At 45.9% G+C, this 25,899-nt stretch overlaps 3 protein-coding genes, 1 non-coding gene and 1 pseudogene across 9 annotated transcripts in view; 2 read left to right on the top strand and 3 right to left on the bottom strand.

Annotated features, from left to right (window-relative positions):
- Nucleotides 1-25,899, bottom strand: part of PRSS16 (serine protease 16) — a 194,443-nt gene that overhangs the window by 118,568 nt on the left and 49,976 nt on the right. The gene's annotated exons all lie outside the window — the stretch shown is intronic.
- ZNF391 (zinc finger protein 391) overlaps nt 1-25,899 on the bottom strand; it is an 83,426-nt gene that overhangs the window by 21,294 nt on the left and 36,233 nt on the right. The gene's annotated exons all lie outside the window — the stretch shown is intronic.
- Nucleotides 10,191-10,262, top strand: TRNAM-CAU (transfer RNA methionine (anticodon CAU)). Its single transcript has one exon. It is a non-coding gene; the product is annotated as a tRNA-Met (tRNA).
- Nucleotides 14,226-18,577, bottom strand: LOC144581994 (vomeronasal type-1 receptor 96-like; annotated as a pseudogene). Its single transcript, XR_013533584.1, has 2 exons — nt 18,523-18,577; nt 14,226-17,033 (listed from the first exon to the last, which is right to left on the bottom strand). The product of XR_013533584.1 is annotated as a vomeronasal type-1 receptor 96-like (transcript).
- Nucleotides 18,656-22,376, top strand: POM121L2 (POM121 transmembrane nucleoporin like 2). The gene has a single exon (XM_002746115.6). The coding sequence runs from the start codon at nt 18,721-18,723 to the stop codon at nt 21,811-21,813; it is 3,093 nt and encodes a 1,030-aa protein (XP_002746161.3). The 5' UTR covers nt 18,656-18,720; the 3' UTR covers nt 21,814-22,376.

Here is a 25,899-nt window from a genome sequence, read left to right on the forward strand (position 1 = left end):
TCCAAAGTGTATATTCCTTGCTTTGTGTGGTCACTGAAGTTTCTCTCCTATTGTCCCTGCAGCCAGCCAATGACCCAACAAAGTTTTCCTTACATCTAAGCTTTCCTCACATATCAAAGAGGGTAGATGAGGGGGAAGTACTGTTCTTTGAAAAAAAAATTTGGGGGATGAAGTTTCAGTCTTGTCGCCCATGCTGGAGTGCAATGGCATGATCTCGGCTCCCTGCAACCTCTGCCTCCCGGGTTCAAATGATTCCCCTGCCTCAGTCTCCTGAGTAGCTGGGATTACAGACGCCCACCACCACATCTAGCTAATTTTTATATTTTTGGTAGAGACAGGGTTTTACCATGCTGGTCAGGTTGCTCTCAAACTCCTGACTTCAGGTGATTTGCCTGCCTCGGCCTCCCAAAGTGCTGAGATTATAGGCATAAGCCACTGCACCCAGCCATTTCTTGAAATTTTTTAGACATTGGGAAAGGTTTCATCCCTTTGGAGTTGAAACAATGACTACCCCTCTGTGCTGACTCCTCAAAAATAAAGAGTTACAGGCCGGGCGCGGTGGCTCACGCCTGTAATCCCAGCACTTTGGGAGGCTGAGGCGGGTGGATCACGAGGTCAAGAGATCAAGACCATCCTGGTCAACATGGTGAAACCCCGCCTCTACTAAAAATACAAAAAATTAGCTGGGCATGGTGGTGCGTGCCTGTAATCCCAGCTACTCAGGAGGCTGAGGCAGGAGAATTGCCTGAACCCAGGAGGCGGAGGTTGCGGTGAGCCGAGATCGCGCCATTGCACTCCAGCCTGGGTAACAAGAGCGAAACTCCGTCTCAAAAAATAAAAAAATAAAAAGTTATAATCAGCAATGAAAACACTCATGATTTTTAGAATACAGTCGTTATTGCTCACCTTGGCACTAGCCAGTCCCCACCTGGAATGAGGCCCACAGTCCCCACCGGCCGCCTGCCATGGCACCGGCTAATGGACGATGGTATCTGAACAGGGATAGTCATCAAACTGAGCAGCCTCCTCATTGGTCTCTGCCCGGACTCGGGAAGTGCTGACTCAACTCCAGAATTCCAAAACAGTTGCTTCAGACGGCACCTGCAGCTCATTCGCTGTTTCATGGAGACACAGCTGCCTGGAATTTCTTACTCTGTCTTCTTGTGTGACATTATGGTCATTTCCTTTTACAAATGATGCGATGCAGAGTGACATGACATGCCCAGAAAACAAGAATAGAATTAAACCGTATGTTCTTTAAGGGGACGGAGTCTCCTAAATGTAAAGAATTTAAGCAACAAAAGGAGAGTAATTAGTTGGAAAACAGAGAAAAACAATCTTGTTTTATGAGAATGGTGTACATGATAATTAACTTTCTTATGTCTATGTGATTTTTTTTTTTTTTTTTTTTTTTTTTTTTTTTTTTTGAGACGGAGTTTCGCTCTAGTTACCCAGGCTGGAGTGCAATGGCGCGATCTTGGCTCACCGCAACCTCCGCCTCCTGGGTTCAGGCAATTCTCCTGCCTCTGCCTCCCGAGTAGCTGGGATTACAGGCACACGCCACCATGCCCAGCTAATTTTTTGTATTTTTTTAATAGAGATGGGGTTTCATCATGTTGACCAGGATGGTCTCGATCTCTTGACCTTGTGATTCACCCGCCTCGGCCTCCCAAAGTGCTGGGATTACAGGCGTGAGCACTGCGAGCGGCTGATTTTTCTATTTCTGTATCTGTTTCTTCATGTGAAAGCAACTTTTGAAATTTAACTTAATAAAATTAAGCTTTCTTCAATCAACTATGACGGATGACAAATCTGGCTCTACTGCATATTGAAGATGAATATTTAACCAGGATAATTTTTTTTCAAAATCAGTATGAACTTTAAGGAAGACAAGAAAACAGAAAGTATGATGCCATTATTCATTACAGTGAGAAACTAATATGTATGTATAAAGTCATCCTTTTCAAAACATATATTAAGGTTATTAAAATATTAATCCATTTTTTGAAAATGTTTTGTACTGTATTTTTAAAATTTTTACAGGCATGATTGTATGTGAAATTCAATAAGGAAGATTTCACTGGCCATAATTATTATCCATTCCACTTCGGGGTTATTGCCGGAAATAATTTTTCTCCTCTAGAGGAAGAAGGTGTTAAAAATTATCTGCTTTGGATGTCAGATATGCTTGCTGAAGGTACGCGGGTTACCTTCCTCAACAGCGTAAAAGGAACCTGACGCTATTCGGTGTACTGCAGGCGTCATTCCTGCAGAAGCCGAGGGTGTGAGAGGATAAACCAAGACCACCCCACAGCGGGCAGGAAGACGGGCGCCCAGAGCGCTCCCAGCACGGGCCTCGGTTCCCACGAACCACAAAATTAAGAGCGCACCTGGCAGCAGGGGAGCCAATCGGTGAACTTGGTCCCGAGCTGTCGTCATAGAGACGTCGCTTCCGGCGCGTCCAGTGCGTCATCTTTCGTGGCCAGCCCCGGGACTCCGGCCCATCGGCCCGCGTTGGCCAGAGGGGGCGGAGTGTGTGACGGCAATATGACGGATGTTGCCTAAGATCGTGGTTGACAGAACACTTTTGAGCTGAGGGAAAACGAGCTGTGTATGCAGAATGCCCCATTCTTGGTCGGGAGCTTGCAGCCCCGCGGCGCGTGGGAGCTTCTGGAAGGCTCGTGACGCAACCTGGCAATCGGCAGGCTTTCCCGTGACACCTCGGGCGCTTCCGTCAATGTCGGGGTTGGTTGGAGGCGGGTTTGCACATGGAAGCCTTTCTGTAACATTAGCCTCCGCTTTCCATTCTCTTCTCCTGCTTACGTTTTTACGGAGGGAGGAATCAGCAGTTTGGCACCAAAAGATAAGCTTCTGGGAGGCGCCCTGTTGAAGCCATAGATTGGGACAAACTCGGCGTGGCTGTTTCTACCTGGGTGGTTTAAGGGATCCGTGCTTATTCTTTAATAACAACGCCATGCACCAGCATTGCGTCCTTAATGGGTTTTATATAAGTCACTCGGTCATTCTTGTGACATCCCGAAACTGATAGGATTGCAGCGTCCTTTCTCCAGCTGTGAGTGAAGATCCTATTCAAAGAGATTCATTCTCTCAGTTCCACAGTTATTGTTTCTTTGAAACTCCAGGCCCACGGCCATAGAAATCAAATACCAAGAGTGAAAGCACAAGCAATATTTTTCAAATAGAATAGAAAATACTGGAGTGCAATACTTCGTTAAGTTTTTGTGTATTCGATGTGTGTACTGGTTGTAAAATGTATTTTGTAGTGTGTGGTCGAAAGTTGAAAGACAAAGTATTGCTTCTGGTAAGCTGCATATCATTCAGTCCAGTAGGAGATCGCCCCCCAGACCTCTCTTTTTTAGACTTCACAAGTGGACCTCTGCCTCTAAAGCAGAAAATTGCTTCTTGAAATTATCAAATGAACTCAGCTAGTGCTGAGGAATGCTCTGAGTGGCCTACCAGAGAAGATTAGCATTTACGTGGGGGCACAATATTCAAAGAGGGAAGATGCAGTGACAAGTGTTTTTCAAATGTTGGGACGATTGTGAACCATCAAATTAATTCAGCAGCGTATAAACGGTGTTAAAAGAAACAACAAATATGTGTATCAGAATAGCTAACATACATAATAAGAGTAACATGGAGTAGCAAATATGCATAGTGAGAATAATGTTTTGTGAAATTTTGTTCCAGTTAGATACAACACACAAACACACAGTAGTTTGTAGTAGATTGCTCCCTTCCTTTCTTTTCTCTTTTTCTTTTATTTTTCTTCCTCTCTCCCTCCCTTCCTCCTCCTCTTGTTGTAGAATGTCTTACATGCAAGGTTCTTTGAACTGGCTGCACCATAGGCCAAACCCTAGTTGAGCCTTGGCGACTCCCCCGTGACCCGCACGTACACCTCTGGATGGCCTCCCCAAACCAAGTCTGAAGTAAGAGAAGGGCTAGCTCCTGCAAAGCCCAGTTAACTGACCTTGCAACATGGTACCATTGTTTCTACCTCAAGGGTTCCTGCCTTAACTGATAACCCAACCTTGTGACTCTGCACCTTGTGACACCCCCACTTCCCCACAACACCCCCGTCAGCTTACAAAAACTTCTCTGAACTGTAACTTCTGTAGCTTTCCACTGCCTACCCCAAACCTATAACATCAACTCCTATCACACCACCCTCCGCTCACTCTCTTTTTGGACTCGGCGCACTCGCACCTGGGTGAATAAGCAGCCTTGTTGCTCAACCCAAGCCTGCTTAGGTGGTCTCTCCGTTCAGAACACCCCTAACATTAGGAGGATGGAATTATCTTCCCCATTAATCTTAATTTTTAAAAAAGGTATTATTAAAAGACTCAACTACACAAAAACAGAGCTTTGTACAATTAATCACCTAATACCAATTACTCACTTTCAACAACCAGGAATTTTCTTCTGTTGATCATGTTTATTTGCTTTTTGGGTTTTTTTGGCACAGATATTTCGAGAGGTAAGATAAGGCATGTAGAGGGAAACTGAGACATCATTGTCAGCAGAAAGGGGGTCCCGATCCAGAACCCAAGAGAGGGTATTTGGTACCTCCTACAAGAAGGAATTTGGGATGAGTCTGTACAGTAAAAAGAAAGTAATTAAGAAAGTAAAAGAATAAAAGAATGGCTACTCCATAGGCAGAGCAGCTGCTCAACTAAGTATACTTGTTATTTTTTGATTATATGCTCAGCAAAGGATGGATAATTCATGAGTTCTCTGGGGAAAGGTTGGGCAATTCCTAGAACCAAGGGTTTCTTCCCTTTTTAGACTATAGATCATTTGGGTAACTTCCTGACATTGCCCTGGCATCTGTAAACGGTCTTGATGCTGGTGGGAATGTCTTTTAGCATGCTAATTAATTAGCATATAATGAGCAGTGAAGATGCCTGGAGGTCAGTTTCATCGCCATGTTGGTATTGGTGGGTTTTGGCCAGCGTCTTTCCACAACCTGTTTTATCAGCAACATCTTTGTGACCTGTATCCTGTGGCGACTTCCAATCTCATCCTGTGACTAAGAATCCCTAATCTCCTGGAAGAATCAGCCTAGGAGCCTGATTCTACTGAGCCCCAACGCAGATGGAGTTGCTCTGGTTCAGATGCCTCTGACATCATCTCATTTCAGACAGCCTGAAGTCTTAGGGCAAAGATGAAAATGCAGTCTAGGTCTTCAGAAGCTTTTTTCTATGGATCCTAAAACTTGTATTTGTGTCATATTTTATCAGTCACTTCATTTAAGGAAGTCAGAAAATATTTTTTCCCTGTATTCTTGTTGAGCTAGATTTGGAGTAGTTTAAACTCAAAAGAAAGACTATTTTTGACACCTCCCTACCTACCTACTCTGTATGAGAAATCAATAATATCTAATAAATATATGTAATATATTTTTAATTTACTAGTAATCAAGGTCTTGGATTTTTTTTCTGTGTTGCATTTATTTCACTTAACATGAACCTAAATGTTTTCCATCCCACTCCTCCAAAGTCCCCACTCAGAAAGTGATATTTAAGCAAAGACCTAAGGGGGATAAGGAAAGGAACAGGGCACATATTTGGGGAAAGGAGTTTCCAGGCAAACAGCAAGTGCAAAGGCCTTAGGCAGGAGTATGCCTGACATTTGAGGAAAAGCAAGGGGGTCTTGTGGGGAAGAAAAAGGGAGAAGACCCCTCACAGGCGACGAGAAGCACTTTGGCTATTAAACTGAATGAGAAGGGAACCCTGGGAGAGTCTTGAAGAGAGGCATTACTGCTGCGTTTAGAATACATAGTAAGAGAGCGGTGACAAAGAGAAGCAGGAAGACCAGTGAGGAGCCCATTGTGAAAATCTGGGTGAGATATGATGATAGATTTTCTAGTATGGTAGCAATGGAAGTTGTAAAAACTGGTTAGGTTATGGATATATATATTTTGAAGGTGGAGCTCATGGGATGTGGGATCTGAAGGAAAGAGGATTCACAGATGATGGCACAGACAGACTGGCTGTTTACTGAGATGGGAGGATTCGTGGAAGCCTGTAACAATGATCAGGAGTTCATTTTTTGAAAAGGTATAAAATGCTTGTCAAGAAAGCAGTTGCAGACCAGGTGCGGTGGCTCACACCTGTAATCCCAGCAGTTTGGGAGGCTGAGGTGGGTGGATCACCTGAGGTCAGGAGTTTGAGAGCAGCCTGCTCTCTATATAGTGATCTCTACTAAAAATACACAAATATAGTGATCTCTACTAAAAATACACAAATATAGTGATCTCTACTAAAAATACACAAATTAGTTGAGTGTGGGGGTGCGTGCCTGTAATTCCAGCTATCTGGGATGCTGATGTAGGAGAGATGCTGGAACCTGGGAGGCAGTGGAGGTTGCAGTGAGCTGAGATTGCGCCATTGCCCTCCAGCCTGGGCCACAGAGCAGGACTGTCTCAAAAAAAAAAAAAAAAAAAAAAAAAAGGAGGTGGGTCTGGAGTTTGAAGCAGCAGTCCAAGATGGAAAGAGGCATTTGTGTATCTATGGTGTTTAAGGACTGAGCCCTGAGTATGCAAATATTTAAGGAAGGATCACAGAGGCGATCGTTATAATTTAACATGTAACAAGTGCTATTAATATAACTAAAATAACGTCAGGAGTCATAGGCATATTCCAGGAGCTTCTAAACCCGCTCCTGGGGGGTCAGCAAAAGCTTTCAGAAAGAGGTAACGGGTTACATCTAAACTGAGATCTGAAGGACAAGTAGAAACTGGCAAATGAGAAGAGGGGAGGACCGTCCAGGGAAAATGGAACTGCAAAGTCCACAAGCAAGAGAGGACATGGAACAATCAGGAATGTCACTGTCCCTTCCACTTCAACTTCTCTGTCACACTTGTTCTGTCAGAGGACATACTGCAGGACCTTTTGGAACGTTAAATTGGAGAGATTTTCAAACTGGGGTTTGATGGGCAATATTGCGTGGTTTCCAGTCACTTCCGTGTGGAAGAAAGTTATTTGGCATATAGTCATGTAACTCCTAGAACATCCCAACCCTGAGGCAGCCTCAACAAAAGCCCAGTTCCCTGAAATATGCTCCAGTTTTCAACTCTGGTTCCTGTCAAGACAGATCCAAACGTTATCCAGTTGGAAATGGGATTGTGAAAGTCTGGCTCCTTTGCATGCAAAGAAAACCCTTTCAGATTTTTGACAGGAGGTGGTTAAGACACTCACACTCCAAGGCAGAGGTGTTAACTCCACAGGTGCCCCTGTTCTTCTTAACCAGGATTTCCTGGGGGCTTTGCTTGCCAGTCCCCTCCCCAATTCTCTCTGTAGTTCCTCCTCTGAGCTCAAGCATGATTTTGAAGAAGGGACTTTAAAGTTTAAATGTTTGGTAAATTGAGACTGCGTAGAGCTGGAAAGACTGACAACACCTGCTTCCTGAGGGGGCCAATTTTAAAGAGGCAGAAAAAGGAAGGAGCGAGTAGAGAGGAAGAAATGAAAAAGACTCAGGAAAACAACATTCAGCCTCAGAGGCTGAGAGCTCAAAACCATCCTGGCCTACAGGAAACTCGGTTTCACTAAATCCACTTCTGTATCTTCCCTGAAAGTCTGAGAATCAACTCATGATGGTCCTCCATGGACAGATACCACTTGATAAATTCCTGGTAGTTGTCTGCCTGTGACACATTTGCCCCAGGCCTACCTAAAAATTCTCTCCTCTCAAGCTCCCAACATGGAAACAGTTGGGAAAAGCAAGTCAGGCCCTCTGTCCGTCAAGGTGTTTCATGGAGGAAGGGGAATTACAAATCCCACATTGACTCTCATTACACCTTTCAGTAAAGGGGTTTTCAAATTGTGATTTGCCTACTATGTTTTCATTATGCACTAGCAGCAGATGCAAATATAACACAATCCAGAAAAGCTACTTTTAACACATTCAGGTAACAGGGAATAACATTATACTTCAACATTCATTCCTATACTTGATGCAAAGAAGTATCATGGAAGGATCAAGAAAAAACTATGAAATGACATTGTACGTGGATAAAATTCTATGAAAGGCATGGAGTGGCACTATGAATGCTGAGAAATAAAGGATCAATGGAAAGGCTTCCGTAACTAGAGAGAGCACTGTTCGCCGCTCTCTTTCAAAGGGATGTTGGTAACTACGAAATTACCATGGTTTTTAGATTCCTCTGATACAAGTGACTTCATCCTTAAGAAAAATTTAAACTTAATGAAAAATGTTAGCTGTCCACTGAAAAAATGTGGCAGGTATCATGTTTGTCAAAATTCTTTTAGAGAGGCAAGCACACCCCAGAGCAGTGAAAAGTAATGGGAGATTTTATCGATTTGTAAGGCTCTTACCATTGCTTCCCACCGGTTGCTTCCCACTTCTCCCTCTCTTTTTTAAATTGTTTCTTTGTTCCTCTTTGTGTCTTTTTTTTGTTATTTCGTGTTGCCTAGTGAATAGGACGGTGCTGACAAATTCAGCTAAGCCTCCCGAGTGGCTGGGACTACAGGCACATGCCACCACACTGGTTAATTTTTTTGTATTTTTAGTGGAGACAAGGTTTCACCTTGTTGCCCTGGGTGATCTCCAACTCCTGAGCTCAGATGATCCACCCGCCTCGGCCTCCCAAAGGGCTGGAATTACAGGCGTGAGCCACCACTCACGGCCTGAAGAGTTCTTAGACATGACATCAAAAGTAATTCGTGAGAGAAAAGTTGGTTAATTGTGTGTGTGACCAGCAATTGGATGAGAGCCCTTGGGCTCCCAGAGCAAGGCTGCTCGCCACTTTAGCAGGGAAAGTGCAAGAGGGCAGCCCTCCAGTCTTAGTGTGGACAGGGAGACAGAGTACACAAGAAAAAACACAAGCATGCTAGCCTTAGCCCATGTTCAGCATCCATCATTATCCAAAAGCTTACATTGCTAATGATAAAATATTTGCAATATTCCAGAACGGCCCTGTCTAGCGTCATCATAGAGGAAGCTGCAAGCTAGAGCTGCTGTTCAGGGACGTCCTAAAAGCTCTGTTCTCTGATCGATAGAAGCCGCAAGAAGAGGAAGATCTTATCTTTATGAATTTATTATTATTTCTTCTTGTTTTTGTCAAAAGGGATCCAATCGAAATTGTAGCTGTCATGCAATAATTCGAGCTATACATTTGGTTTATCCTCTTTATTCCATGGGTACCGCTTTTGTTCTGCTTAAAATCTTGTGCCTTTGCAAGCAACTAAAAACCCTCTCATTTGATCATTATATATTTATACATGTATCAAAATATCACTCTGCACTCCATATATATGTACAATACTTACTGTGAACTGAAATCCTTAAAATTACACTACTAACACTAACAGTTTCATAACAGTTAAAAGTTGGAAGCTGTCAAGCTCATGGTAATGGATACGTTTTGCAACATTCAAATTTTTGCTAGAAAGCCCCAGTCCTTCCATTGGTCACAAATCCTGTCAGTTGTTTTCCTTGAAAGGGCAGGCTCACTTGGTTAATTAAAAAAGAAAAATCATGTCTGCCAAGTATCAGGTCTTAACAGCCATAGCTTGTTAATCATTCTTTCAAATAAAAATGGTGTTTTCTGAAAAAAACACTAGTTATGCGTGTCACCGCATCGGCGGGAGGAGTCTTTTTCCGGGGGATGACGTTGTGCTGAGGTGTGCAGCGGGGTCCTTTATGTATACTTTCCACTTCGCCGCACAGAACACGCACAACTCTAGCTGAACTCTAATAAAATTAAGCATGATTACTGCATCAAGGGGAAACAATTTCTTCTTCGGTTGTCTGTAAAATGTTTTGATAGAAACAAATGAGATGGCTAAGACGATTCTCTCCGGTGGCAGCTGCGTTCGCTCCACGACTCCCTAGGTGGCACTCGAGAAGGTTACACCCAGTGCTTTGCCTGGCGCCCTCCTCCGAGGCTCACTATGATAAACGAGGGCTAAGAGGAGTAGAAATACTTCCAAGCTCAGACGATCTTTGGCAAGGTCGGAAAAGCGCAGACCGGGAGGTTATGGCCTGAGACCATCCTGATTATCGAGCAGCGAATCTCCTACTTCCTTGGCAGAGACAGGGACGGCGGAAACAATCAGCTACAAAATGAAATAATTCGAAAATGAAAATGTTGTTGGTACTGAATTTGAATGACTGAAAACAAGAACAGGGGAAGGTCAAAGTCAGTTAGCAGAGTGGCGCAGCGGAAGCGTGCTGGGCCCATAACCCAGAGGTCGATGGATCGAAACCATCCTCTGCTAAGAGTTTTACGGCAGGCTGCACTTGCTAACTCTCTAACTTAAACGTGAAAACTCCCATTTCAGCCCTGAGGTATACGTTTCTTTCCCACCCCTGAAATCTCGCTGTTTCCCAAGAGTCACCTTCTTCATTGTGCCACACCATCCTACATAGAATTCCTTTTCTTCCTAGTGTCGGCCAGAGAACAAAAGTATACGCTCAGCTGAGATGCTCTATTTTTTTTTTTTTTTTTTAAAGAAATTCCTTCCTTCTCTGGTGTCAAAGAAACGAAAGCATACGCTTAGCTGAGATGCTCTCACTCTTTCTTTCTCTCTCTCTCTCTCTCTTTTTTTAGAGACAGAATCTCACTCTGTCGTCCATGCTGGAGTGCAGTGGCGCGAGCTCACCTCACTTGCAACCTCTGCCTCCCAGTTTCAAACGATTTTCCTGCCTCAGCCTCCTGAGTAGCTGGGATTACAGGCGCCTGCCACCGCGCCTGGCTATTTTTTTTTTTTTTTTTTTTTCTTGTATTTTTAGTAGAGACAGGGTTTCACCATCTTGGCCAGGCTGGCCTTGAACTCCTGACCTCGCGATCCACTCGCCTCGGCCTCCCAAAGTACTGGGTTTCTTTTGTTAATACATTGTATGAGATTTCACCGTGGAGATGACAAAACCCACATTTACTTCTGTTAATTGTCTGGACATTCTCTTCCTTATTAATTATGTGCTTTAACAAGCATTTGACAAAATATAGTAACTTTATTGTTTTCAGTTGGTCACTCTCCACCTCTCTGCCTTTGTCATTACTTTTGCTGTTTTCTTCCGTCACCAGAAAAGTCCGTTTTGGGTGTCAACGTTAAGCCCCATAAGTATTTGCTGAAGGCAATCAGTTGGTTCCACCTCTTCAGTCTTGCCTCTGACAACTCGTAGGTAAATGAGTGAGGACTGTTGCACCGATCCTATTCACAGTCATCCTGTATGGACCCGCAGGTTTCTTAGACTTAGCGCAAATAAAATAAACACCAGCTCACTAGCGAATACAGGTAATGTTCAGAGTACATAAATACACTCTGTTCAATGAGTTGACTCCATGAAATTCAAACCACCTACTTAGCTGTCTTTTCCGAGTCCAAGAATTCCTTTACAATACCAGTCAACATTAGTGATATGTGCTAAAATCATTTCTGAGGATGAGGAAGAATCTCTTCTTAGGACCTATGCAGCTTGGTTGGTACAATACCAGATTTTTGAGAGTCAAGGAGTCAAACTCTTGTCCAGATGTCATGGCAGGCCGGGTGCAGTGGCTCATACGTGTAATCCCAGCACTTTAGGAGGCCAAGGTAAGTGGATCACTTGAGGTCAGGAGCTCGAGAACAGCCGGGCCAACATGGTGAAACCCTGTCTCTACTAAAAATACAAAATTAGGCGAGTGTGGTGGCACTCGCCTGTAGTCCTTGCTACTCAGAAGGCTGAGGCACGAGAATTGCTTGAACCAGGAAGGCACAGATTGCAATGAGCCGAGATCACGCCACCACACTCCAGCCTGGGCGACAAAAGCAAAACTGCACCTCAGAAAACAAAGCAAAACAAAATAACAATAAGAAAAAACAGATGCAGTGGTGTTTTCGGTTTGCGCAGCAAGGTTTCTCTCTATGTATTCGAGTGGGCACACTTAAGAAATATACCCGAAGTGTCTCATGCACACTTGGATGTGATTTAAATGGTAGATTCTGGAACCCTCAGGCCCTTTTGGAAGGTGGTGAATGTATTTTGTTAGAGAGACTGGGGTCATGGGTGGGCAGACCCTAAGATGACCCCCAGTAATCTGTACCTCCTGATATTAATGCCCTGCTGTCGTTCCTTATCTACCAGGGCTGGTCTCTGTGTCTAATGTAAGTGATGGCTCTAACTCTACATTTGGAGTTATTTGTTACAGCAATTGATAAGCAATACAAATCTTAAATGAAGTTTATAACTTAAAGCTCCCTGGGCTATCCAGGAAATGCACATCCAGGATGCCTGTCTACTGTAGGTCACCCTGTGGCTTTGATTTCTCAGGATGAGAATATTTTCTATTTTCTTTACTTGGCGCATTCCTAAGTGACAACACAACTTCTCAGGCAGTTCACTACGGACGATAGTTGAGCTTTTGAAGAATTGATTTAGAATATATTTTAATAAAAGTATAAATCATATGGGTATAGGTAAATGAATTTTCACACAGGAAGCCCACAAGGAACCTCCATCTAGATCAAGAAAGAAAATATTACCAGGACCTCAGAGACTCCCTTGATGCTGCCTTTCAGTTACTTTTCCCTTCTGTTTCGCCTCTGTCACTGAGGCTGGAGTGCAGTGGCACGATTTTGGCTCACTGCAACCTCTGTCTCCTGGGTTCAAGCGATTCTACTGCCTCAGCCTCCTGAGTAGCTGGGATTACAAGTGCGCACGACCACGCCCAGCTAATTGTTGTGTTTTTAGTAGTGACTGGGTTTCACCATGTTGGTCAGGCTGGTCTAGATCTCCTGCCCTCGTGTTCCACCCACCTTGGCCTCCCAAAGTGCTGGGATTACAGATGTGAGCCATTGTGCCCGGCCAACCATCCCAACTTCTAATACCACAGTTCACTTCTTCCTGTCCTTATAAGTTAGGTAAATAGTCATATTGTTTTCCCTCTTTTGTATTTGATTTCAATTATGCCTATAAATTAATCATTGTTACTAAATATAGCAGTAATTTCATTTTCATGGCAGTGGAATGTTCCATTGTATTTTTCTTACCCAATTTATTCTACCGTTGATGGACATTTATGCCGTTTCTATTTTGGGGCCATTACAAATAAACATACAGGCGTGAGCCATTGTGCCAGCCCTGTCTCTTTCATAAATTGTGTCTACAAATACTTGGTTCTCTTTCTGGATACTATATTTGGTTACATTGTTCTATTTTTACATCGTTGTGAAAATTGCCTACTGTCTTAATTATCATCGCATTATAATAAGCTTTGGTATCTATCTATGTACATCCTCTCATTTTGTGCTTTTCAGGGTAGTCTTGGCTATTCTTGGATCGTGACATAGTTATATAATGTTGAGAATGAGCATGTCAATTTTCACAATAGTGTCTTTTAATTTCATTGCATAGACTTTGTGATTCATTTTAAGGAGAATTGCAATCTTTTACCCCTCCATTCAATGAATGCAGTATATCGTTGGAATAATTTAGGTATTCTATACGTTCTTTTGGCAATGTTTTCTTGTGAAGTACCAATAAACCTATAAGCCAATTCAAGAAATGAAAGATTATGAATGAAGGTGAAATCTATATTCCCAGCTCTTCTCACGTCCTCTTCCAGACCTCCTAAAGGTAACCACTACTTTGGATTTGATTTTTACTACATGAGAATTTTTATTGATGTAATTTTCCATGTTTTTAGTATCTGTATGTATTTGATACTTTATGTATTCATCTGCAATGTGCACATTTATGCTTGAAGAAACTTTCATAGATTGAACCACAGTGGATTACTTTTTTCTCAATTTTTTACCTAGGTGCAATCAGGATTAAATTTATTTCTTATTGTATTATATACTGTATTTTGTTTCTCTTCAAGTTTGACAACCAAATGAATAAATTTCTTTTTCTTTTTTCTATTTTTTTTCTTCTGAGACGGAGTCTTGCTCTGTAGCCCAGGCTGGAGGGCAGTGGCACAATCTCAGCTCACTGCAACCCCTGCCTTCCAAGTTCAAGCAATTCTTTTGCCTCAGAGCCCTCCTAGTAGCTAGGATTACAGGTACACACCACCCTGCCTGGCTTATTTTTATATTTTTAGTAGAGATGGGATTTCACCATGTTGGCCAGGCTGGTCACAAACTCCTGACCTCAGGTGATCCACCCGCCTCAGCCTCCCAAAGTGCTGAGATTACAGGCATGAGCCCCTGGGCCCAGCTCTTTTTCTTTTCTTTCTTTTGTATTTTTTTCCCCTTTTTTTTTTTTTTTTTTTTTTTGTTGTTGTTGTTGTTTTAGACAGAGTCTTGCTCTATCACCCAGGCTGGAATTCAGTGACATGATCTTGGCTCACTGCAGCCTTGGACCTCCCAGGCTAAAGGACTAAATTTCTAAAACTCAGAAAAATTAAGAAACATGTTCTCTTATAGTTAAAATAATATTTATCAGGATTCTTTTGATGCAATAGAAAGCTGTGTGGTGAGCAGGGGGAAATAATCTTATTTAAAATGGCACAGGTTAATCTGGAAACTCTATTATCATAATTAACCAACATCAAAGTGCAGATAATTTGGTAGGAAGTTGAAACAAAACTAGGAATGTTCCTCAGCATTAGGTTGCTGTCATATATAGAGCTAACATAAATGGAAAGACACATATTGGCCCCTAAAAGAAAACAAAGCATCTCACCAGCAAGAAGACAACATGAGTGGCTTCTGCTTCAGGAAGAGACTAAAGAGAGAGACTGAAACTGTGAATATGAAAAACTGTCTTGTGATGCCTTAAGAAAATAGTCACAATGTAGAAACTAGTCCAAATTGTGAGGGACGAAAAGAGGAACCTTGAGTAAACATGGCGCTTAGAAATATCATTGCATTGTAGTGCACACACTGCCTTGTTTTACGGTTTACAGAGAATATACAAGTCCAACATTAGTGGATTTGCTGGTGGCTACAGTGCTTATAACAACCCACATATTGATTAGCATCTTGTTTATTTAGGAATAAATCAACAAGGGAAACATGTATGGGGAGATTTGAGGTTTGAGTGATACCCACTTGGAATGGCAAGGACTGATAATAACAGCCTGAAATGTACTCATGAGAGAAGTACATATGCAAATGCCCTGTGTCATTTTATAAATGTATAGCCCTGTTTTGCAACCAATATCAACAAAAGTGCTTCTAATTCCAAAGGATAATATTATATATGGAGCACCTCTGATGGTAACTGTTACAACATTAGCCAAAGTCAGGTGCATGAGAATCATATCTAAGGGCTTCTTCTGATGGGGCTGAAATAAGATGTGCATATATATAATGAATAGCACTAAGTTCCCTATAAGCGCAATGCCAGTTTTAGAAACAAGTAAGATTCCCAGCGTTGTGTCACTTAGATACAAAATATTCATGGTTTTCTTGGATCTTTTGATTGAAGCCAGCACAGCCTAAACAGCAGCATAAATATATTCCACATATGAAAGTTTAGCAATCACTGAATTCTTAGAAATTTCAAATTCGACATGAAAATTATCGTGAAAGAGGGACAAATACTCAACTGTTGATGAACCTGTTACACTTCTGTGGGATTTCCAGAGGCTGGGTGCCACGTATTGTTTGAATATCTAGAGAGCAGATGAAGTTTACGTGGCAGTTGGGCTTGGCATACACATTTTTAACATTGGTTCTAGCCCATTTTTCAGGAGTGGTTTGTTCTATTTTAAAGACAATTTTGCATATAATAAAAAACAATTTTATCTCAAATTCTGGTACTGTATTTTAATTATAAACATAACTTGAAATATTTTCTACTTTTTATATACGGGAAATATTTGTAACCTATAAATAGCTATATATGAATATGAATCCACTTTTCAGAATACTAATTGTAGCACACTGTTATTTTATGAATAACAAAATGTATTTATAGAATATGGTTTACTATTGATTAATTTATGCCATTAAAATGCTGATTTTGCTTGTTCTGAAGAACTTTCTTTGCTCGGGAAGCATATCTAATATTTTTACAAATACAGTAAAGGTTCATCTGAAGTTGACAAAGTGATCAAATGTCATAAGGTATTCAATCAATTTACTTTCAGTTAGCCAACAGGGCTGATGAAGTCTTTTTCATTTAACAAATAAACAGCTCTTCTCCTGACAGTGAATTACCATCTGGTTATTACATGACTTCCTATGTTTCTTTACAGCAAGGTATATTAAAAACCTGGTCTCCAGCCTGCCCTGCAGTATTCAGAACACTGTACACAAGCACACATATCTTGTTGACTCTGTTTCTCTGGAGACTTCAGACTTAGACACAAGGGAAGTGGAACTGCCACCTGCATGCCCAGGGCCAGATCCATGCTCCAAAAAGTCCTAAGAGGACCTCTTGCTTGTACTCTGACTGATCTTTGGGGTCCATGCAAGCAGAAGATTATAGCTAAAACAGAGTTACAAGTGGCTTGGCTTAGAGATAAGGAGTACACCAGCTCAAAGCCCATCTGCAAAGACCAGAGTGTTGGTTTTTTCACTCCCTCTAGGTGTTTATGAAAATCTTTGTCAAGGTAACAGTAATTAAAGCTGGGAGACAGTGGTGGGTCCCAAAGGTGGCTGTACGGCAAATGACTGGCACCCATTGAAGGCGTCAAGAGCTGCAGAAGAGGAGAAACGTGGCCGGGCGCGGTGGCTCACGCCTGTAATCTCAACGCTTTGGGAGGCCGAGGTGGGTGGATCATGAGGTCAGGAGTTCAAGACCAGCCTGGTCAAGATGGTGAAACCCCGTCTCTACTAAAAATACAAAAATTAGCCAGGTGTGGTGGGGCACGCCTATAATCTCAGCTACTCCAGGAGGCTGAGGCAGGGGAATTGCTTGAACCCGGGAGGCGGAGTGTTGCAGTGAGCCGAGATCATGCCATTGCACTCAAGCCTGGGTGGTGAGCGAGACTCTGTCGCGAAAAAAGAAAAGGAGAAACGCCCGGATCCTCGATCAGCTGCCTTTCCGACTGCTAGTGCCACAAATGCCATCCGGGCGGCGCAGATTCCCCGGTGCAGGTCTCCAGTCCTGCGCACCTGTGAAAGCCACCCTCATTCACCCCGCGGGCGCAGAGAGTGCTCCCTACTCAGACTTAGGGGATCCCGTGGGCCAACAGATCCACGCTGGGGCCCTGAGCCCCTGAACCCCCTGAGCCCCCTGAGGCCCCTGAGCCCCCTGAGGCCCCTGAGCCCGCTGAGCCCGCTAAGGTCCCTGAGCCCCCTGAGCCCCCTGAGCCCCTGAGCTCCTGAGCCCCCTGAGGTCCCTGAGGCCCTGAGCTCCTGAGCCCATTGAGCCCCCTGAGCCCCTGAGGCCCCTGAGCCCCCTGAGTCCCCTGAGCTTCTGAGCCCCTGAGCCCCCTGAGCCCCTGAGCCCGCTGAGCCCCCTGAGCCCCCTGAACCCCTGAGCCCGCTGAGCCCCCTGAGCCCCTGAGCCCCCTGAGCGCCCTGAGCCCGCTGAGCCCCCTGAGCCCCTGAGCCCCCTGAGCACCCTGAGGCCCCTGAGCCCCCTGAGGCCCCTGAGCCCGCTGAGCCCGCTAAGGCCCCTGAGCCCCCTAAGCCCCCGAGGCCCCTGAGCCCCTGAGGTCCCTGAGGCCCCCTGAGCCCCTGAGCCCCCTGAGCCCCTGAGCTCCTGAGCCCCCTGAGGTCCCTGAGGCCCTGAGGCCCCTGAGCCCATTGAGCCCCCTGAGCCCCTGAGGCCCCTGAGCCCCCTGAGTCCCCTGAGCTTCTGAGCCCCTGAGCCCCCTGAGCCCCTGAGCCCGCTGAGCCCCCTGAGCCCCTGAGCCCGCTGAGCCCCCTGAGCCCCTGAGCCCCCTGAGCGCCCTGTGCCCGCTGAGCCCCCTGAGCCCCTGAGCCCCTGAGCCCCCGAGACCCCTGAGGCCCCTGAGCCCTCTGAGGCCCCTGAGGCCCCCTGAGCCCCTGAGCCCCTGAGCCCCCTGAGGCCCCTGAGGCCCCCTGAGCCCCTGAGCCCGCTGAGCCCCCTGAGCCCTTGAGCCCCCTGAGCGCCCTGAGGCCCCTGAGCCCCCTGAGGTCCCTGAGCCCCTGAGCCCCCTGAGGTCCCTGAGCCCCTGAGCCCCCTGAGGTCCCTGAGCCCCTGAGCCCCTGAGCCCCCTGAGGCCCCTGAGCCCTCTGAGGCCCCCTGAGCCCCTGAGCCCCCTGAGGTCCCTGAGCCCCCTGAGGCCCTGAGGCCCCTGAGCCCATTGAGCCCCCTGAGCCCCTGAGCCCGCTGAGCCCCCTGAGCCCCCTGAGCGCCCTGAGGCCCCTGAGCCCCCTGAGCTTCTGAGCCCCTGAGCCCCCTGAGCCCCTGAGCCCCTGAGCCCCCTGAGCGCCCTGAGGCCCCTGAGCCCCCTGAGACCCCTGAGGCCCCCTGAGCATCCTGAGCTTCTGAGCCCCTGAGCCCGCTGAGCCCCCTGAGCCCCTGAGCCCCCTGAGCCCCCTGAACCCCTGAGATTCCTGAGCCCCTGAGCCCCCTGAGCCCCCAAGGCCCCTGAGCCCCCTGAGGCCCCTGAGCCCCTGAGCCCCCATTTACTGGAGCTGCCGGTGTCCCCGTGTCCCCAGTTCCCGCGGGTGCCGCCGAGCCCCCTGAGGGCCTCGCGCATTCCCCGCACGTGAATCCCAACCGTCAACTGAACCCTGCGCTCTTGGACTGGCTCAGATTCTGCAGACGTTGGAAACCTCGGAAGCCAAAACGTTGCTGGAAATCACTGACCGCGCCTCGTCTCTCCTCATGGGCAGTCTCCTGGGCAAACTGGGACTGTCGTCCTCGTCCCCGGCCCAGGTGCGCACCGATTTGCCCAAGAGGCACACGAACCGCCGGCCAACTCAGCCCCTTCGCCAAGTCCATCGGGTTCAGTTTGTCCACCGCGCTCACCCTGCCCCGCGGCATAGACCTGCGAGGAGGCCGCGGAACCTGGATCCTGCCGATCCAACCACTTGGCCGGTCAACGAGGCTTGGAGGCGGTTTCCCATGAAGGCCCAGAATTCCGCCCTAGGGCCTCTCCCTTCAGACTGGTGGGAAAGTTACTTAAAGCGCACCATTTGGTCTCTTCGACACCCCAGGTCAATTTGGAGCCCAGTGACCATCAAGATCACTCCTTCTGGCCAGAGGGTGCCTCCTTCCATTTCTCCTGAAGGTGTAACTGACCCTGCAGGTCCCCCACCCTCTGAGGGGCCCGCAGATCCATGTTCAAAGGAGACAGTGTTGAGGGCTCTCCGAGAGTGCAGAAAAGGGAAAGGGGGGTTGGAAGAACCACTATTCCCTGAGAGCATGGACAGGAAGAGCCCAGAGACCAGACCATCCGCATTTAAGCCCGTGATGAAAAGCGGAACTCTCACTTCTTTTGTGCCCAGGCTTGGGCCTCTGAAGAGAAGCCTCCACCCCTGGAGCTCAGATCACAGCTTGACTAAGAGACCCAGTTGCTCCTCCATGAGCTCCTTGTCCAGCATATACACACGTGGCACCCTCAGCTCTGAAAGAAATGCTATTTCCAGTTCTTACAGCTCTTCCAGACATTTATCAGAGCCTCGGAAGAGAAGTGTTCCCAATGTATCAGTCCAGACACCAGAGTGGCCAATAAAAAGGAAAAAGAGTGGTCATCGGTCTTACTCTCCAGTCCCACTGGTATCAGAGTTTGCGTCCGCAGGAGAATCTGGAAGTTCCGGGCAGCAAGATCAAAAGAGTCCACTGCTGTCGTCTGGCCCTGAGAACACGCACTGGGAGATCCCACCTCCCCAGCTTGGTTATGCAGTCTCTGATGAGAACTTGACCTTGAGGAAGAAAGCTGAGCTACACTGGAGCAACAAAGCAAGCGAAGACACAACTGACGTCACCACAGACCCTGTCCCCGAGACTTGGCTTGCTATCGACCCTTCCCTATCTCCCCCTCTGCCTTCAGAAACAGATCTAACCCAGGCGGCAAATCCTCAGTTGGAAAACTTGAGAAAAATGCAGAAGTCTCCAGGTCCACTGGCCTCCCCACAGTCCACGAGAGAAGAAGCAACCAGTGTGGCCCTTTCTCCTGTGAAGACACCCAGCCTACCGACCGCATCTGGGTGCTCACAGTCAGAACCAGGCACGTCTCTGGACTCCAAGCCCACAGCTACTTCCATCCTGCTGACCCCCACCTCTCCCACACCAGCAGTCACTGACACCACCTGGCCACCTTCAACCTCTCAGGCTGACAGTTCTGCCATGCCCCCGGACCCACCTGCACCACCCACCACCCAAAGTCCTTTGCTTGGAATGCTGGGTAGCCCAACTCCCCATTTTCCTGCATCTGCACCTTCTGATGCAGCTTCTGCTCATCTCATGTTAAAACTGACTTGGGGGCCCCTGCACAGTAGCGACACTGGAAGCTCCTCACGTTCCAGAACTTCAGTCACAGCCACAGCATCTTCCAACTCTTCCCTCTCCACAACTCAGGGAACCCTAACTCCTACCTTCAAGCCTGTCTTTGGCAACACAGATCCACTTAAAACTATGCCCATGATGGCTCCTTTCTCCTCCAGGCAGACGCCTCCTCCATTTACTCCTGCTTCTACCCATCACTTCCATGGCATGATCGAGGCTACCTCTGCGGTCGTGCCCACCACCCTAGCCAGCACACCTAAACACTCTGCTTTTAAGCCACCTTTGGATTTTGGTGTGGTGAATGTCACCAGTGCCACAGGCAACACTCATTCTGTCCCTTCCACTTGCCACACTTTCCTGCTTGGGACTGCCCAGGCTTTCAGGGCCGACTTCACCGCAGCCACAGGCTTCATTTTCCCACCATACCACCGTCCCACCATCCCTACTGTCCACACAGTCACCATCTTTACCCAGGTCCTTTCCAGTACTGTCCAGATATCTCCTAGAAGTAGAAATGCTCATTGCAGGGGTGTGGGCAGCCCTCTGTCCGCCTCAGCCCTGGTACCCACAAACTGGTCTGCATCTTCCCCCAGCATCTCCAACCTGACACCAACCATCACAGTTCCCTTGGGATCAAGCTCAAGGCCACCTTTCCCAGTATCCCAAGGAGCCAGTCCCCAGCCTGCATTTGGTGCCACAGATGGACAGAAGCAAGGGCCTTCCCAGCCAGCCTTTACCCCAAGTGTCAGTAGCTCTTTTGTTTTTGGGAGCTCAGCAGTGGCACTGCCAACCCCAGTGCCAACTCCAGCTCAGCCAGCCTTCATCAGTACCACTCAGTCGGCCTTGTGGGGTTTGACACCCTCAGCCTCTACCTCTCAGACCCCTGCCAGCATCTGGCCAAGCATTGGCAGCATTCCAGCAGGTTTTCCCATCAGTCAAGCTAGTACAACGGGGTTTAGAATTGTAACTCAGACCCACCAAGCTGGGGCTTTTGGCTCAGTGTTTGGCAGCAGAGCCCCACGACCTTTTGCTTTTGGAGGATTCATGACCCCTATGGACTGTGGTGAGTCTGGGATCAGAATGACTGGCCCAGACATGAGCTCTACCTCTGGGGCTCTCAGCATTGGAGCACCGCCTAGTGGGACCACTAGCACCATGATCCCCTTCAGAAAAGGCTGGAGCCAAAACACTCAAGGCCTGCCCAGCCACAGTACAGCTGTTGACTTAGGGAGAGCCAGCATTTCTGCAAGGAAGTCTATGGCCCCCATGGCTCAAATTCCCCCTGTCCCTGGACAAGCTAAGGCAGGCAGCAGTGTTGGTGTTGGGATGCCTTTTGCACCTGCCCGGGACTCTGTTGGGAAAGGACCTTTTAGATCATCAGCCCCTTCATTTTCCATTGGTACAAAATCAAAAACCCCAAAGCATCGGGGACACAGGCATTCCCGAAGGCATCACACCTACAAGAAGTAGTCGTGTTCCCCGTCACGTCACCCCAATTTGGGCCTCAGCATTGTTTCTGAAAAACCTCAGTGTCTTCCCATTTTCTAAAGTAAACATACTCCACATCTAAAGCTTTAGATGTTCACCCTATGTGTCCTAATCTACATCCTTGAAGAACGTGAAGGACTAAAGCGTCTAGTGGTGAGAGCAGATTCAGGCCAGGTGGGACCAAACGCGCTGGACTCCAACAGACCCTCACCTTCTCCGTCCTGTCCACCTCTCTGTGTCAGGTGTGCAGTGTGTGTAACAGCAGCATGTATAATATCCAGGCTCAGCAGACAAGTTGAATGTCTATCAATAAGCATTTTTTCATACATCCCACCATCCCCACTGGTGGTAAACACTAGCACGTTCCCTGTCACTCACTACAGGTTGTCTTTTAGAGAGTGTCACTTAAATGGAATCAAACAGTATGGAGCCCTCAGAGATTGGCTTCCTTCATTCAGCGTAATGCCACTGAGATGTATCCAAGTTGTGACATATGCCAATAATTTATGTATTTTATCGCTGATTAAAAATCAATTTTAATTGTATCCAATTGTATTAGTATACCACAGTTTGTTTGTTCATTCACCTGTAGAAGGACATTTAGGTTGTTTCTGTTTTTTCTCAACAATGAAGTCACCGTAAACACTGATGTTCAGGTTTTTGTGTGAACATATGTTTTCATTTCTCTAGGAAAATTTCTGGGAGTGGTATTATTGCTGGGTCATATGGTGTTTATTAATCTTATGAGAAACTGTCAAGCTATGGAGTTCATGACAATCCTATGAAGTAGACACTTTTCAGTTGTTATTTTACAGATGGGGACAGAACCAATGAAGAAGCCGAATAGCTTGTCTAAAGACACGCAGTGAGAAAGTGACGAAGGCGTGAGCTGTGTCTGGGGTCTTGGCAAGGACGCAGAGAAAACATTGTACGTTGATGGTAGAAATGTAGGTTAGTAGTAGAGCCGTTATGGAAAATGGTATTAAAGTTCCCCAAAAACTAAAAACAGAACGGCCATATGATGCTCCAATCCCACTTCTCGATATAGATTCAAAGAAACTGAAGTCCATGTGTTGAAGGGATATCTGCACTCCCATGGTTACTGAAGAGCCAGGACATGGCAACAGCCTAAGTGTCGGCCAGTGACTGAATGGATAAAGAAACTGTGGCATAGATACACAACAAAATATTATTCAGCCTTCAAGGTGACTATAAATCAACAAAAGTGAATTGCCTATTTCAAAATAAGAGAGTAAATTTCAAACATCCCACCATAAAAAAAGGTAGGTAATTCAGCTCATCTGGGTATGAAAAAAAAAAGAGATAGGCAAGATAAGTACTAGATATGTTAACTAGCTTGATTTAATCATTCCACCCTGTATACATATATTAAAACATCACATAAATGTAGACAATTATGATTTGTCAATGAAAAATAATATTAATTTTTTTTTTTTAGACAGAGTTTCACTCTTGTTACCCAGGCTGGAGTGCAATGGTGCGATCTCGGCTCACCGCAACCTCCACCTCCTGGGTTCAGGCAATTCTCCCGCCTCAGCCTCCTGAGTAGCTGGGATTACAGGCATGCGCCACCGTGCCCAGCTAATTTTTGTATTTTTAGTAGAGACGGGGTTTCACCATGTTGACCAGGATGGTCTCGATCTCTTGACCTCGTGATCCACCCTCCTCGGCCTCCCAAAGTGCTGGGATTACAGGCTTGAGCCACCGCACCCAGCCCAATAATATTAAATTTTTAAAAGGAATCGTTTCCAGGTAGTTTGGCTCCAAAGACTGTGCTGCTCAGCCCTCAGCACGGGTCCGTCCTGGAGTGCAGGGCACTGGTAAATTCTAGTACAGTCCAAGTCAAGGCTGACGCACAGCTCGCCTCACATAGGCAACTTTCTTGGCCACGCTGTGTGTTTTGCCTAATTATGGCGATCACAGAAAATAGCTCATGGGAAAATTAAGCATGTGAAGCCCTTTGACTAGTCCCTGTACAAAAGGGAGGAGACAGTACCTCTCAGCTGATGGTACATTCCACGGTCCTTCTTCTGGACCCCGGACATCTATGATGTCTCTAGCATTCGCCAGTGTAGAAAGTGTGATATAAATATGGGTTATTTTCAGTCTACACCTGGAAGGCAGTCATTTTCCTTAGTCGAGAATTCATAATCTAGGAATGGTCCAATTGCTTCAGCTCTCTTTTCTGGATCAATAGCAGATGCTTTGCTAGTTAGTCTGAAGAATATCAGAAATGAGTTTACAAAGGTAAAATCAGTGATATATTAGTGAGTGGACACTGAAAAGAGGTCATGATAAAAGTTGATGGTACACAAGATGCGGGCTGCCTACGCCAGCCACAGTCCCACACAATATAACACCAGCCACAAAGGTGAGCCACGTGTATAATTTTAAATAGTCTAGAAGCCACATTAAAGAATAAAACCAAAAAATGGGGCTGGGCATGGTGGCTGACTCCTGTAATCCCAGCACTTTGGGAGGCCGAGGCAGGTGAATCACAGGGTCAGGAGTTCAAGATAAGCCTGGCCAACATGGTGAAACCCCGTCTCTACTAAAAATACAAAAATTGGCTGGGCATGGTGGCACGTGCCTGTAATCCCAGCTACTCAGGAGACAGGCAGGAGAATCGCTTGAACCAGGGAAGCGGAGGTTGCAGTGAGCCTAGGTGGCGCCATTGCACTCCAACCTGGGTGACAGAGCGAGACTCCATCTCTAAATAAATAAATAAAAATAAATAAAAAATAAAAATGAGAGATATGTATTCTTTAAAATACCAAAAAATTATAATATTTAATTAATTTGAAAAAAATTATCATTGAGATTTTCTTTTCACATCAAGTGTGCAAAATCTGTTATGTATTTCACATTTATATCACATCTCAATTAAGTCTAGCCAGATTGCCACATTTCTTTCTTTCTTTTTTTTTTTTTCGTTAGAGACAGGGTTTCACTCTATCACCCAGGCTGGAGTGCAGTGGTGTGATCTCGGCTCACTGCAGCCTAGACCTCCCTCACTCAGGTGATCCTTCCACCTCTGCCTCCCAAGCAGCTGGGATTACAGGCATGCTCCACCATGCTGTAAAGGTTTTCAACATGTAAAGGTTTTTGTAAAGGAGTTTCAACATGTTCCCCAGGCTAAGTCTAGCCACATTTCATGTGCTCAATAGTCACTGTAGATAATGAGTACACAAATAGTGCAGGTCTAAAATGTTTGAGAGAGGCTTCTTATCCCGCATCAACACAACATAAGAATATAGCAAGACTTACAGCCTGCTCCCTTAGGGAGGGCACCCCAGGTTCAATCCCCAAAGATTCCATGTTCAGCAATTAGGTTACAAGTCTTCTTATTGGCTGATGCTCTAGCATAAAGAAACGGAATAACTCCCCTTGAATGTTGTTGTGTTTATTTCAAGTGAAACTTCCATGCAAGATATGACTGGGTTCTCTAAAAGAGAGAATGCTGGAATTTAATAAAATTAAAGGGCTGGTTAAAGGATGGCTACAAATTGTTTGGTGCCTGTGTATGTGTGTCTATATGTCTACCTATCTGTGGGTTTGTGTGTGAGCATGTGTGCTGTATGTATTGATTTCCCCACCATTGTCCCAGAAACAGCCCGACTCTCTTTACTCATCATCCAAGGACCGCAAGATACAATCTCTGCTCCACTATCAGACTCTCACGGTTAGTACTGAACTTGCCTAACCACTCACAACGATGCATGAAAGGAAGCCACAAAGAAAGACAACAGAGGAGCATGTGGTCTTCATGGAGCAGTTGCAGCCACAGAAGAGACCGAGAGAGCTCCTGGCCACACTCAGATCTTTCTTTGCCTGTGAAGTCTAGATCAGTGGTGTGAATGGACGTGTTTTCCTGAATATTGACCGGATTAACATTGCCCTTAAACGAGAAATATTTCCTACTTTTCTGGAGCTCCATTGATTTTCTATTTTTCTTTTGGAATTAATACATCAATAGAAAACTTTTCTTTTCTTGTTGTTATTTTTTGTTTTTGTTTTTTGAGATGGAGTCTTGCTCTTGTTGCCCAG

This window comes from Callithrix jacchus, chromosome 4, assembly GCF_049354715.1.
Source record: "Callithrix jacchus isolate 240 chromosome 4, calJac240_pri, whole genome shotgun sequence".
Taxonomy (NCBI): Eukaryota; Metazoa; Chordata; class Mammalia; order Primates; family Cebidae; genus Callithrix; species Callithrix jacchus.

What these genes read in the sequence shown, in the direction of transcription:
- POM121L2 (XM_002746115.6), top strand. Translation starts at nt 18,721, where the DNA reads ATGGGCAGTCTCCTGGGCAAACTGGGACTGTCGTCCTCGTCCCCGGCC.